General features: G+C 35.3%; 1 protein-coding gene across 2 annotated transcripts in view; it reads right to left on the bottom strand.

The window, feature by feature from the left end:
- Positions 1 to 14811, bottom strand: part of LOC138692865 (cilia- and flagella-associated protein 251-like) — a 78007-nt gene that overhangs the window by 6850 nt on the left and 56346 nt on the right. For both annotated transcript variants that reach the window (XM_069816167.1, XM_069816168.1), the window contains exons 19-21: positions 5447 to 5681; positions 4369 to 4594; positions 2965 to 3092 (exon numbers count right to left, since the gene is read on the bottom strand). In XM_069816167.1, coding sequence (XP_069672268.1) covers positions 2965 to 3092; positions 4369 to 4594; positions 5447 to 5681 — 589 coding nt within the window. The remainder of the gene's footprint in view (positions 1 to 2964; positions 3093 to 4368; positions 4595 to 5446; positions 5682 to 14811) is intronic.

Here is a 14811-nt window from a genome sequence, read left to right as displayed (position 1 = left end):
CAAATCCTGGTTGAGGTTTTTTTTTTTTTTTCCGGGGTTTTCCCTCAACTCATTAACAACAGATGCTGGGTAACTTTCGGCATTTCACTGGCATTGTCACTTCATTTCACTCAGATAACCATTGCAGTTGATAAAGCATCATAAATTAAACCAATAATTAATTAAATGTAACTTTAACTGTTCATTCAGTATGGCAAAAGCATATCTTGCACAGTGACTACTTATATTCCTTTGTTCTGCTCAAAATGCAGTACACATGAGTGCCTGATTACTGGATGTCTCAATCTAATGTCAGCCACATGATGGTTCCTAAGGCATGAAGATCACACATGAAGGGTAAGGGCATGTAAGTCAATTTTCTTCACAATCGAGAAAAATGAAATTATAGTTTCAAAACCTTTCTTAACAAATAAATTAACAGTGGGGGGGGAAACAAAAAAAAAAACAAAAACATATACATTGAATAAATAAAGTTTTAAATGTGGTACATGAAATCAAGCCTGATTTGAAGTCCGGCATTTCATACACATCAAAGGAAAGCCAGAAAACCATTGAAACTACCAATTGTCCTAGGAAAAAACCAGATAAGTCATCTAAAAGAGACAAGAACCAGGCTATGTCAACTAACAGAACTTCTTAGGAGATTTTATCACAGTTATATGTATAATAAAATAATTATAATTAATTATTGTTTTAATTGTTTTTATGAAAAACTCTTAGTATACAGAATGTCTGGCCTAAAGGTATACATAAATAACGGTGTAAAATGCAAAGAACTGTACATTATAATTTTGTAACGTAAAGTGCAATCAATACAAAATCTCTCCGAGATTTGTTCTGTCAATCTGTCATACTTGCAAGGTCATTGTTGCATCATAAGCACAGAAATGGAATGAGGACAGGTTATGATCATCAGTCGTTTCCTTGTCAGTCGAGATGTGATGCTTCCAGTCAAGTAGAAGCTTCAGAAGTAGTGTGGGACGTAATGTTATCTGTGTATCTTAATGTCGTCTATCATCTGATATCTTATTCTGCCCCAAACTTTTCTCCTGTTCACCATTCCTTTCTTTGCATCCTTCAGTAGGCAGTTTCTTCTAAGCAAGTGACCCAGCCAATTTCTTTTTTCTCTTTCTTTCAGTTACAGATTATTCTTTCTAGCACTGCTTGATTTATTTTCTCCGTCGATTTCACGTGCTCCATTCTTCTCCACACCCACATTGTCCCTGTTTCTTCCCCCCAATACAATGCCACACTCCACACAAAGCACTTCACTAGTCTTTTCCTTGGTTCTTTTTCCAGAGGTCCGCGGAAGATGCTTCTTTTTCTATTAAAAGCTTCCTTTGTCATTGCTGTCCTCCTTTTGACTTTCTGGCAGCAACTCATAGAATTACAAAATTCTTAAAAATCAAACCATAAAAAATTAGTTTGTGTCATGAGCTATAACTGGGCGATCATAGAAATATGTGTATGTTTTAATAATAAGAAGAAATGCGTACAAGTGTGCAAGAGTTAATTTGTTATTATTCTTTGCTGTATTTGCTAATTGACTTGGTTCTGTTCTTGCATTTTATTATATGATATCTTTCGCAGAGCTGATCACAGAGTTCGCACACGCATTCCAGACTAGGAGAGTGGTAGTGTTGGGTCTTGCAGAGTTTGTGGTGGTAGCCGTGGGTCGCTAGACTTGTTACTGTATGTCACAGTTATTGGTTGGGTCCTGCCCAAGTTCTGTTGATCATCGCGTTCGTGCTATAGAAATCAAGCCAAATCTCGTCTCTTTTCTGTCTCCTTTTCTCTAGCAGTCTGGTATATGTGTATGTTTTGTGAATGGGTTCTAAATAATATGCATGATTGATAAATAGACCCATATCTTATTTTTATTTTCTGGTTCCATCTCCATGTCTACATAAATTCACAAAATTACTATTACTGGTTCACTGAAAGACTGATATTATTTATAAGGTTCCCCTACATGGCGAGAAGACTGGGGTGTAGTGTGAGGAAAGAATTGAACCTTTTCAAGAACAAATTAGTGCTGATAGGTATGTGAATCTGATTTTCTTTTTAGAGGTGCTCCTGACATGGGACGAAATTACTTATTCTTTGAAAGGGATTATGCCATCACTCATACAGAACGTTTCTTACTTACTTACTTTTAAAGGCTTCTCTACTTTATAAGCGGTTGCCTTGGATTCCCTTTTTCCATTCTTCTTTGTTATTCCAGGATCCATCTTCCAGACCTCTAGCTCTCATTGCTTCTATAATTCTTCCCCTCCACATATATCTAGGCCGTCCTCTTTTTCTTCTTCCAGGTGGAGACCAATTCAATACTTTCTTGGGCCACCTCTCGTCTGATATCCGTTGCACGTGTCCAAAGCATTGTAGTTGTCTTTGTTCCATATGGTCGATTATATTTTCTTGTAGGTTCAACTTCTCCATAATAAGTAATTCCTAACCTTTTGTAGACGAGACACCCGCAAGCTACATCGTAAACCATCCATTTCCACTGCTTTAATAGTACCGGTATTCAGAACGTTTCTCTACAAGAAATTAACCAAATGCTCCAGAACAGAGTCATCAGTATTAATCTGTGATCTTCTCCATCCCTCAACCTGACACTGCGTGATTTTTATCTTTGGGGGTTCAGTGAAAGATGAAGTGTGCAGGACAAACCCACACACTGTGTAAAATCTCAAGAATCATATCCATCAGGAGATTGCCTCTATTTCTCGACAGGAATTTGAGTGTGTGACAGAGAACATCAGGTGCCAAAAATGTATAGAATAAGACAGCGAGAGATGCGTCTATTACACAGGGAATTTTTTTTTTTTTTTTTTTTTAACATTTAATGCGAAAAATTGGGGTGCGTCCATTAATTGGGGGCCTTCATTACGCGGGTAAATACGGTAAAAGGGAAACTATGTCATAGTGTAAATATACAGAGTCAAATATGTTCTTAAATACCTGTGGAATCCATGTAAATGGATTATCTTCCTGATTAGAATCAGATTCACTTACAGATGCTGTCCATTTTTCTTTTGGGGCAAGAATATTGAAATATCTTAATATTTGCGCCTGTGTGAACCTCTCACCTAGAACAAGAATAGATAATGGTGTGAACATTTATAGTCGCGACGCTGTTATTCCCGGCGTGACTCCTCCTCTTTGCTTACATCTTAGGAAGTGAAGGCTCTATAAAGTCTAGGTAGGTAGTATCGTTCGCCATTTTTTGTTCTTTCGTTGCCGAGTTACCACATGAATCTATTTGCCACACCGTTAAACATTATCATGTCGTAGCTTCTATGATAATAAATCAAACGCACTGTAATTCAGCAAATAATTGAGCGGCAAATAACGTCCTCATGTGCTTTCTGCGAACGCCAACGAAAGAGCCAAAATGGCGGGCGATTATATTAAGTATTTATCGAGCCTTAGGAAATGGTTAACGTCTTCATCAGCGAATCACAAGACGCACATGTTTAAATGTAGCCGATCTGCAACGTGATTGGCTGCCGGAAATTAGAGCGACAGAACTATAATTTCCATAATATAAAAACAGAGCAAAAATGATAAAGATTTTGAATTCAGATATTCCATAACGATGTCCAAAAAATTTTATACAAATATACAGAATGAATAAATAGAAAATGATGTTGTTAACTACATAAATAATTTTGGCCATCAGATCCTCTTCTTTTTCAAATACTGTACACGAGAGTTTTGATGTTCTCACAGAACAGATGAGGAGGCGAGACCTGGCATGTGATCTCTGCAAGAGGGGAAAGAATGAGCTATCAGAAAGAGAGTTTGTTTCATGATGTTTCATACGAATCTACCGACACGGATATTCATCTTGGATTACTGACATAGATGTTCATCTCAGACTAAAACCTAACTTCCCCTCCACACCTACTGTGATATAGCCACAGTATATGATAATGTCACGTGACAGATCTTGTCTCCTCTACTGTATCAAATCTGGCAAACGTAACAGCCAGAATGTAGGACCTCCTCCACCAATCCAGCAACAAGGAAAGAATACGTTGCATTTAGGAAAATCATTACCTCATGATCACAATGCATTGGAGCCCTATCATCCTGAAACCTATTTTCTGACGTACTCTCAGAAATGTTGGTAAAAAGTCTTCTGAAAACTACCTGTCCAACAGAATCCCATGAAACTTGATGGCAGTATAAATACTTTTTACTGCCCTACAGCATAAACACCAGAAATCACTAGATATGCATTCCCTATCTGGAAATATTCGTATAGGTTCTCTGACCCATCTCTGAAAATGTTTCAGTGTTGTTCTGATCCTCTCTGTATAAATGAGAATTATTCCGTTAATGTAATGAATATAACTTTACCTTCTTCTTGCAGTTTGCTGATAAAAGTATCTCTGTCCATTACTGAATTTTCTGTTACATTGTCTGCTAATGTATCGAATGCCTTCTTCACCTCATCAGTAGATATTCCAAATGCAGGACGATGATTGATAAACAGACATACAAAGTCTTCAAAATTTATTTCAGTCACTGCCTTTCTTGTCTTTGCCAGTTTACTGTTTTTTACTTCATGGATCATATTCTCTACCTACAAATAAAGGGAAATATTTACCAACATCTTATATCATTTTCACTATCTTAAAATACCGTAATTGAATTAATGTAAAAGTAATAAAAGTGGAATACAATATATGTGGTATATTTTTTATTGATAGTTAAATATCTTTAATATAGTGAGGTAATTTATACCGATATATACAGGTTGGAAGTGAAATAACCTTCCTGTTTGAAAAGCACAATAGGGTACACTTAAATGAATAGAAAACCTATATTACGTTTTGTGATTAAATGCACGGTTAATTAGAAAATTAAGTTTGAAGTTTCAGCAGTCCAGCAACATCGCTGCTAATACACTCTACTCGTGATACAGATGTAAGAGATCAATGAACTCGGTGTGTCTTGCTAGTTGAGCTGTTCTTTGGTGCGACATTGCAGCCTGCAGTGGCTTGAAATTAGATATCTTTTTTAAATTAAATTTATATGAAAATAGTCCATGCTATTGAAATATGCCAGAGGGATAAATTATTCTCTATTAGATTTCCTATCGATTTGGACAAAAATCATGATCCTACTCGCAATAGTTACCGAATAAGAGGTTGTTAAACATTTGAGAAAAAAACTTTTTTTTCCTGCAAAACTATTAACCTGCCACCAATATGATATTATAGTTTTTCCGTACAAAAGAAACCAAATAACCTGGAAATATTCTCAAGCACTTGAAATACAAGAAAATAGAGCTTACATTGGAAAAAAAAGGCTCAGTACATGCCGACATTAACGATAGGCTAGTTTATTGGGTATCATAACATTTCGAAATAAGAATTAATTTATTACTGTAATCCAATCAATGTACAGAATAGCAATGCATGATGATACTTACCTCATATTCACTGGGATAAAACCCAATTGCCCGCATAAGGTCTGGTATTTCACACAGAGGAACTTTATTGGACACTTTCCATTCAACATTGCTGTTCTCACCTTGATGCAATATTTGAGAATAATAAAATAAGTCCTTCATCTCACGGAGTAGTAACCCATTTTCACCACCTTCAATAATGCTGTAGTAGGGAGAAAGACCTTCTCCACCAATACGAGCCATCACATCAACCGCACTAAAACAGAAACATTTGTACATCACATAACTTATACGCCATACAATCTTAGGATGTGCAATAAACCACAAGAAATTATTTCTCAGAATGAATTTCAAGGCCATACATGAACTCTAAACTTAGTCCCTTAGCCTCGATTTATAAATGATATTTGGATATGTGACAAATGTGGTAAACTTCAATACATTGCAGAATCTCCTAAATGTGGAGATTAAAAGGGGAAAAATATAGGTTGAGAGTTCATATAAAGGGTGTTTAAAAAATACGGGGCATAATTTCAGGTATGTATTTCCCACATGTAGACAATCAAAATAGTTCATTACAACATGTGTCCGGAAATGCTTCATTTCCGAGTTATGGCCTTCACAACATTGAAATTCACTGGATCGTTTTTCTTTCCGCAGGTCGTTGTCATTACAGAAGATGTTCAAAATGTCCACCTCCTGCTTGAATACAGACCTCACATCGATGTCTCATTGACCTGTGAACACGATCCCAAACTCCAGGAGTATTGCGTATGTCCTCAGAACATGCCACAATTCGATTCCGAAGGGATTCCAAATCAGGCACCGGAGACGAATAAACCAATGATTTTAAATGGCTGATAGAAGGAGTCATGTTCACAGCCTCCAGAATCTCCTCCTGTACTTCTGGAGTTGTAGATCTTGGTCGTCCCTTTCCCAAACCAGGAGAGTTAAATTTTCCATACTTGCACAGACGGTAATGGAGATGTACAAATGTCTTCCGATCTGGACATTGTCGTTGTGGGTACCTCTCCTGGTACAAACGACGAGCCAGCACAGCATTGCCGTCCGCCTTACTGTACATGAAGTGTATCTCTGCCAGCTCTTGATTTGAATACATGTCGCACAGTCTAACGCCTACACAACACTGAATGTAACCTTCGCCTCGGAATGAACTGTCAGAGTGCCCTCTTAATGTCTCCTTTGACGGCAACGACCTGCGGAAAGAAACAAAACGTTTCGGTGAATTTCAATGTTGTGAAGGCCATAACTCGGAAATAAAGCATTTCCGGACACATGTTGTAATGAACTATTTTGATTGTCTACACGTGGGAAGTACATACCTGAAATTATGCCCCGTATTTTTGAAACACTCTGTATTTGTGGTACCGGCAATAAGAATTCATTATCTCAGAAAAAGATTTCAGTTGTCTGTGAAAAATACTCTAGAGATAAATGGTATGCTTGTACTTTTATTTCTACATACTGTACAAAATAATTGGATACGAATTTCCTTTGTGTTTCTAATGGAAGATAATAATTGGCATAAAACTATAGTGAAAACATTACTGGTAAACATTTGGCACAATGTGTGGAAAATATACCGTTCATATGAACTTCATGAGAACTTTAGCAGCCGTCAGGAATTGACATGGTGGTGGTAGTGGTGGTGGTGGTGGGAATAGCAGTAGTAGATCACTAACAGCAAAAATGTGTGTTCAGTGCTCAGACGTTTGGCAACGAAGCCATTAGCCAAAGAAGACGTTGAAGTATTAGATATAAGACTAGACAGGATACAATTTCCGACATTCGCAAGTAGTGTGGCCTAGTGATTGTTGGCAACATTGCGAAGAAATGTCAAGAATCTTTCTTGTATGATGTCAGTACAGCAATGAAGGGTATTTTGGTAATAGGATTAGTAACAATAATAATACCAGTAGTGTTACTTCAGCTGCTTGTCCATGTGGATGACATGAATATGTTAGGAGAAAATCCACAAACTATTAGGGAACACACGGGAATTTTACTTGAAGCAAGTAAAGAGCAGTGGCGTATACTGGTTAAAGGGTTTGGGCTACCGCTGACCCTATTATTACACAAAATATATCTAACTATTACTTTAATTTTAATTACTATGGTAAAACTAATAATACAAAATTATTACATTATGTTATATTATAATCTTTTTCTTTTGTAATTTCCTTGGGCTACCGCCGGTAGCCCGCAAAATACGCCCCTGGTAAAGAGATAGGTTTGGAAGTAAATCCCGAAAAGACAAAGTATATGATTATGTCTCGTGACCAGAACATAGTACGAAATGGAAATATAAAAATTGCAAATTTATCCTCAGAAAAGATGGAGAAATTTAAATATCTTGCAGCAACAGTAACAAATATAAATGACACTTGAGAGAAAATAAAACGCTGAATAAATATGGAAAATGCCTTCTATTATTCGGTTGGGAAGCTTTTGTCAACCACTCTGCTCTCAAAAAACCTGAAAGTTAGAATTTATAAAACAATTATATAACCGGCTGTTATATGGTTGTGAAACTTAGACTCTCACTTTGAGAGAGGAACAGAGGTTACAGGTGTTCGAGAATTAGGTGCTTAGGAAAATATTTGGGGTTAAGAGGGATGAAGTTAAAGGAGAATGGAGAAAGTTACACAACGCAAAACTGCACGCTCTGTATTCTTCACCTGACATAATTATGAACATTAAATCCAGATGTTTGAGATGGGCAGGGCATGTAGCACATATGGGCGAATCTAGAAATGGATGTAGAATGTTAGTTGGGAGGCTGGAAGGAAAAAGACCTTGAGGAAGGCCGAGACGTAGGCGGGAGGATAATATTAAAATAGATTTGAGGGGGGTGGGATATGATGGTAGAAAGTGGATTAATTCTTGCTCAGGATATGGATCAATGACGGCAATGAACCTCCGAATTTTCTAAAAGCCATAAGTAAATGTTGTGATGTCGTTAATAATAGTGTTGCTGATGTGATAGGAAGCAGAACATGTACCAGTACCCTGGGTATTTATCTTTTGTATTTCCATATTTTCTTCTTATTTTAAGAAGCAACTATTTCTTATCATTCAATCATTTATGGCCGGTTTTTCCAAGTATTGTTAGAAAATTTAACGACTGTTAAACTCTAAACAGTTTGTTAATTAATAAAATTGTATGTTTTCAACACCAGTTTGGTTTAACAGATTGTTAACAGTTTGTTAATTTTAAATGTAGGATTTTGGGCAGTTAACTCGTTTAACAGTTAGTTAAATATGGCCGATGTCTCCACAGTTGTTCGAACAGAAGTTGCGAAATTAATATTTTGTGTCTCTCTGTAGGGAATGTTTAGCATATGACTGGTAATATAACATTTAAAAAATACTTTGGACTGTTTAAATACGTCAGTGTTATTTGATTTCTTTCGTATTTCGTATCCATAATAGCAATGAGAAAATATAACCTTACTTTGTAATTATTATTCAGCACGTCACCTACAACTTTCATTTGTCAACTGTTTGTTTATGGAGCGTGGCCTACTATAACAGGTTGTCATTTCATGCAAGTTTAATGACTCACTCCTAGATCATATATAAAACAGATTGATCAAGCTTATATTAAATTTAGACGCAACTGGAAAATAACGGACGCTATGCGTCGCTAGTGTCGAGAAATGAGCTTGCAATAACAAACACTAGATGGCAGAGTACCTGAACAGTACATAGAGTAATACGACTGTGGGATGACTTTTTTACGTCATGCCACCTCCAAATTTCTTTCTCATTGTAATGTGAGGTTATGTTACAATAAGACTTTGATTTGTCGCTAAATTGTAGTATACAGAAGCTTGTTTTACCCAAATTCATCAACACACATAGATGACATTTTGGTACATGGCTGATATAATGTTGTTTGCGTTCAATATATAATCTGTCATCATTTTATGTACGAAATCTAATTGTTTTTAATTTTCAGTATACAATACCTCCCTAGCAACAATTATCACAAAATACTAAAAAGAGCAGATTTGCCTGCGTTTGTTGAATGCACATCATGATGCTCACGAAAAGGCACTAATTTATTTTGTGTGAACAAGATTACAATTTTTGAATATGAAGGAAAAGCAGGTATCCCTCTTCTGAAATTTATCCGAAAGGGGAAGAATTACAACTCCCTACCCCCAAACATGTTTCCTCATTTCTAGGCCTATATGTTTTCATTTTACAGGTGTATTATATGATGCGATATGGAAGCAGATAAATAATAACTGTACGTTTCTCGTCCACATTAAATTCAACGTGTTCATAACGTAGACCTGATATATTGCTTCATGTAGGCTACACAGCTGGCAGTGTTCTTTTTACGAATAAGCGGTCGTACTAATCATTTTCTTTTCATCTGAACTATTGCTAGAATATGCGTTTGCGTTTTTATTTGCTCTGTATGTTGTTAAATAACTACTGAACATCGTCTTTGGTTAACAAATTGTTCTGGTATTCGTTTTATATCAGTCTTACGGTATTGAATTATGTCCATAACGTGGGCGAGATATTATCAGGCTGGAAAATTCGCTCTGAATGCATTTTTTTTACACAATTTTCTAATTTTCAGCAGATTTACGATACCCTGTGCGGTTTCTCTGCCAATGCAGAGTTAATTGCAATATACGGTAATTCTGTTATTTTCCTGACACTTTTATATCCGTTCTCAAACGTACTGATTTAGATTCTTTACCCTACTGTAGGTATTTTGCTCTCTACAAATCATCGTTAGTCAAATGAAATAGCCTATAATAGTTGTTTGCAACGAATTAGTAGACAACCTCAATCCCTCCTGACCGCCTCCCTTACGAATTTCTTTCTCACTTTAATCAAATTTACTTTATACTGGTCCTTAAATTACTGAAACTAGTGCTGAGGTAGTTACGGTGATTTCTGAAGTGAAAATCGTTCAATTTATAAGGGTGAAATCAAAAATAACTTTTGTAGCCTTTCCTTGTCCTTAATTGGAAATTTGAGTAACTTCATATGACGACAATATTTCTTCCTTCTTCTACAGTTAACATAATCGCAGATGGGCATTTCTAAATGAAGTTTGTTACACAGAAACCTTTGAGACAATATTGACACTTGAAGTTCTTTATATAGTTCATCTATAAGAGTTAAATTAGCGCTGAGGTAGTTTCCTTCATACTCAGCTTATTCACCTTACATACATGAGTCTGTAACAGGTTAGGTTTGGTCAGTGCTGTCATGGTAATTTTTTTCTTGGCCATACACCCCACCCCTTGTTTTCTCCCTTGAAATATATTTTACTCTCCTCTCTCTATTTCTCCAATTGACATTTAATTATTTTTTTTTAATATTAAAGAAGAAGTAAAGAAATTGTTTTGCTTTACAATTTAATTGTACAAGTTTGATTTAAAGAATACACCATGTAGCACCACCATAGATGCACACTTGTCTCGATGAATCTTGGAGTGTATATTTGCAGCACTTCTTGTTTTTCAACCATTATTTTATATAATTCTGGATTCCAGTGCTGAAGAGGTGGATAATTTTTGTTTATGAACATCAAACAAAATAGGCGGTAGGTACAGTAGAAACAGGAAGAGATGATCTAAGATCTGTATAGATCTCCACGTACAAAACTTAGGCACCCATATACCGTATGGCTCCTTACAGACAAAATTTTCATTTCCCCATCCGATTAATTAAAAAAAATTTTAGGTTCCATACAATATATATGGCCTCGTGTGGCCTCCATGACAGCACTGGGGTCAGTTAGTTTAGGCACTTTTACACCTTGCATATACAATCAAATGCATCTCCACAAAAAAATTCCTTATAAATTGAACGGTTTTCACTTCAGAAATCACAGGAACCGCTTCACCCAGGTAAGTAGTTAGCAGTTAATCATTTCAAAGCTCTTGTTATATTATGAAATAGCATCACACAATGCTGCCAAAATAAATGTTCCCAGTGTTAAAATTACAGAGTGTAAATTTCGCTTAGGACAGTTTTTGCTCTGGAAAATTAAAGGAAACAAACAGTATATCAAATCAGCAGCTGAGACACAAAGCACCTGAAATTCGAAAGTGGTTAAAAATGTTTATATTTCGTTCTTTCTTATTTACCAGCAACAGAAGTACCGATATTAGATTTTTTGCAGAGCTAATATCAGAGGCCTCTCCTATTAGAGAATATTTTGAATATTATTATATTCTGGAAAACTACATTGGCACATCAACCTCCCCTCCCCCCGCCTGAATTCTGGGCTGAAGCACGAAAATTTCGAAATGTACAAACTACAGATGCGGCAGAATATTACCACAATGGTCTTCAGCAAGAATTTTGTAAGACATATCCAAATATCTTCATGGTCATTATATGTATTAAAATAAAATATATACTACATGTGAAGTACCTACTAAAAATGAGAGAAATAGAAATGGGAAGGACAATAAAAAAAGTGGAATGGACAAACACTAAGAAACTATTCATCTTGAATCAGTATGAACAATAGGACACTTTTTTTTTTGGTGTTAGTGGTATAGAATATGAAATTAAGTTGCATCAATAAGTTTTTCGAGTTTAGCATTACTTTAAGTATTTATTGTCCCCCTGTTGGAAAGATGGAATTACTTTGTTTGAAACTTGAAATTTTATTGTACCTTAACTCAATTTATTAAGGTACAATAAAATTCAAAATAATAACTGCAGGCCATTTTAAAATAAATCTGTTGGATGTAAATTATTTCTTAATTTATTAGGACCATAAAGGTATTGTTACAAGCGATAGATTGAATCATTTTTATCTTAATAATTTAATGTAGGATGATTATTTCGGGAATTGTTATGCTCTAAATTGTGAGGATATTTTAATACTTTTTTAAAATATAAATTTGGAATATGTTTCCAGTTAGTAAAGAGTAATTCAGAGAGACAGAGGTCTCAAGCATATTTATTGACACATGCCAGAATTATTAAATATGAAAAAAAGAGTTCTTGCACTAACATACTGTTTATAAAGTAACCAAATCTTAAGAAATACTGTATATGCACTGGTATTCTATATAAAGGCATAGGAGTGAATATAAATCTGTTTTACGGAATTCCTATTTAATATTCCTGCTATAGGAACATGACAAAATAAATACAACGCAGCATGGAAGCTAATTCAACTCTTATCGAGTATTGTTGATGAGATGTGTTATGAAGGTAGACCGAATCATTCAATATAAATGTATAAATAGGACGAATAATAATAGATTAATTTCAGTGTATGTAGTATCAAAACTGAAAGCGGTAACTAGTCTATGAATGATGTCTTAACAAGTATAAATAAAATGGACTCTTGACAAGAGACACACATTTGGCTTCAGTAATAACTAGGACTTCAAGGAATTTATGGTAGCTCACCTGTCAGGCAAAACTCTGAATAGTCAGCATTGTCGAACTATAGAAGCGCGATTAAAAAGTATTTTTTTCCCCACCCATTACATATGATTGCTTTTTTCAAGTCCCAGTAATAACATTATTAAATTAATTATCCCACATATTTGGGTGGTGCCTTTCTTTGTTTCTGACATAATTTATGAGAGTTTCTCTTTTACACTTCAATAGAGAAATACAACTTTCAGTGGACAATGAACGTGTAACTCTAATGGAACTCTAAGAACCACAGCATTAATGTTTTCTTCTTTTCTTTCATGCCCTTTAGTTTTTGTTGCAGATAATATCATGCTATTGGATAATTATACATGCACCTTTCTAATAAAATTGGCATATATTTCACTGGTCTCAGAAGTAAAATTAAATGTATAATAGCTTCTCGGTGCAAAATATTTACTGGAAATTATTGTAGGATTTGAATAGAAATGTCACTTCTCAGGCAAGGTTATTCGTGGATGACTGTATAATATACAGAAAAAATTAGTGATAAATCTTATATCACCGCCTTGCAAAACTAGCTTGACATTATTGAAAACTGGACTACAACAAATAAAATTAAAATCAATGTGAGCAAAAGTAAATCAATATGTATCCTTCTGTAAAACACAAAATTAAATTCGTCTCATATACCAATTAAATGGATCACCAGTGTCACAAGTAAACACTTACGTACTGTATATATTTTAGTAACAAACTGGTTGAAATAAGTCACTAATATTACAAGGATAGCCTGGAAAACACTACATTTCTTTATGCGTATTCTTAAGAAAGCTAACCTAAAGTCAAAAGAATTAATGTACATAACCCATGTTCGGTCCACTGCTGTGGAGTAATGGTAGGCATATCTGACCGTGAAATGAGTGGGCCCGGGTTCAAATCCTGATTGGGGCAAGTTATCTGGTTGAGGTTTTTTCCGAGGTTTTCCCCAATTGTAAGGCGAATGTCATGTAATCTATGGAGAATCCTCTACCTCATCTCGCCAAATATCATTTCACTATCATCAATTCCATCGAGGCTAAATAACCTAGTAGTTGATACAACATCGTTAAATAATCAATTTAAAAAAAGACGTCAGATAAGCAGAGGAAGTTACAAAAGCTTGTAGTGGCGAAGAATTTAAAGCGTCTGTGTTGTTAAAAAAAGAGAAGTACTACAAATGGCAGAAAAAGTGGATAGCCTATATTGATGTATTTGTTACGTGACATTACACAGGAGATATCACCACATATAGTTGTAAACAACCGTGGATATTTTAAATCTGAAAGTGTACTTTAGTGTAATTTTTTTTATTGGGTTATTTTACGACGCTGATATGAAGGTGATAATGCCGGTGAAATGAGTCCGGGGTCCAGCATTTGCTCGTATTGGGTTGAGGGAAAACCCCGGAAAAAACCTCAACCAGGTAACTTGCCCCGACCGGGATTCGAACCCGGGCCACCTGGTTTCGCAGTCAGACGCGCTGACCGTTACTCCACAGGTGTGGACACTTTAGTGTAATCAAGTGTTGCTTTGTATAATAAGAACTGTAGGCACAGTGTATACGGTAAATCTCTATATGCATTTGAAAAGATTAGTAATCAACTTGACAGAAATGTTCGTGTGTCACAATATAATTTGTAATATTTTATTTGTTAATGGCACTGTTATTTTTATTAAAGTATGCGATTTAGTAGTTACATGTACTTCACAAATGTCTTAATTGTTTCAAAAACAACTAAATGCATTTATGACATTTGGCACAATAATATGAACATTTTCCATTTTGGTAATAAATTAAGTGGCAAGAAAATGTTCATGTGTCACACCATATAATATTTAATATTTTTTACATTATTAATTATTCCTTTTCATTATGATTTTCTGTTTATATTTTGGAATGCTTACGTTAAAAAACAGTGATGTATCTTTCATGAACTCCTAAGTAT

Source organism: Periplaneta americana, chromosome 17 (assembly GCF_040183065.1).
Source record: "Periplaneta americana isolate PAMFEO1 chromosome 17, P.americana_PAMFEO1_priV1, whole genome shotgun sequence".
Lineage (NCBI taxonomy): Eukaryota > Metazoa > Arthropoda > Insecta > Blattodea > Blattidae > Periplaneta > Periplaneta americana.
The sequence above is the reverse complement of the archived record's forward strand: the minus strand, read 5'-3'. Positions and strand labels throughout refer to the sequence as shown.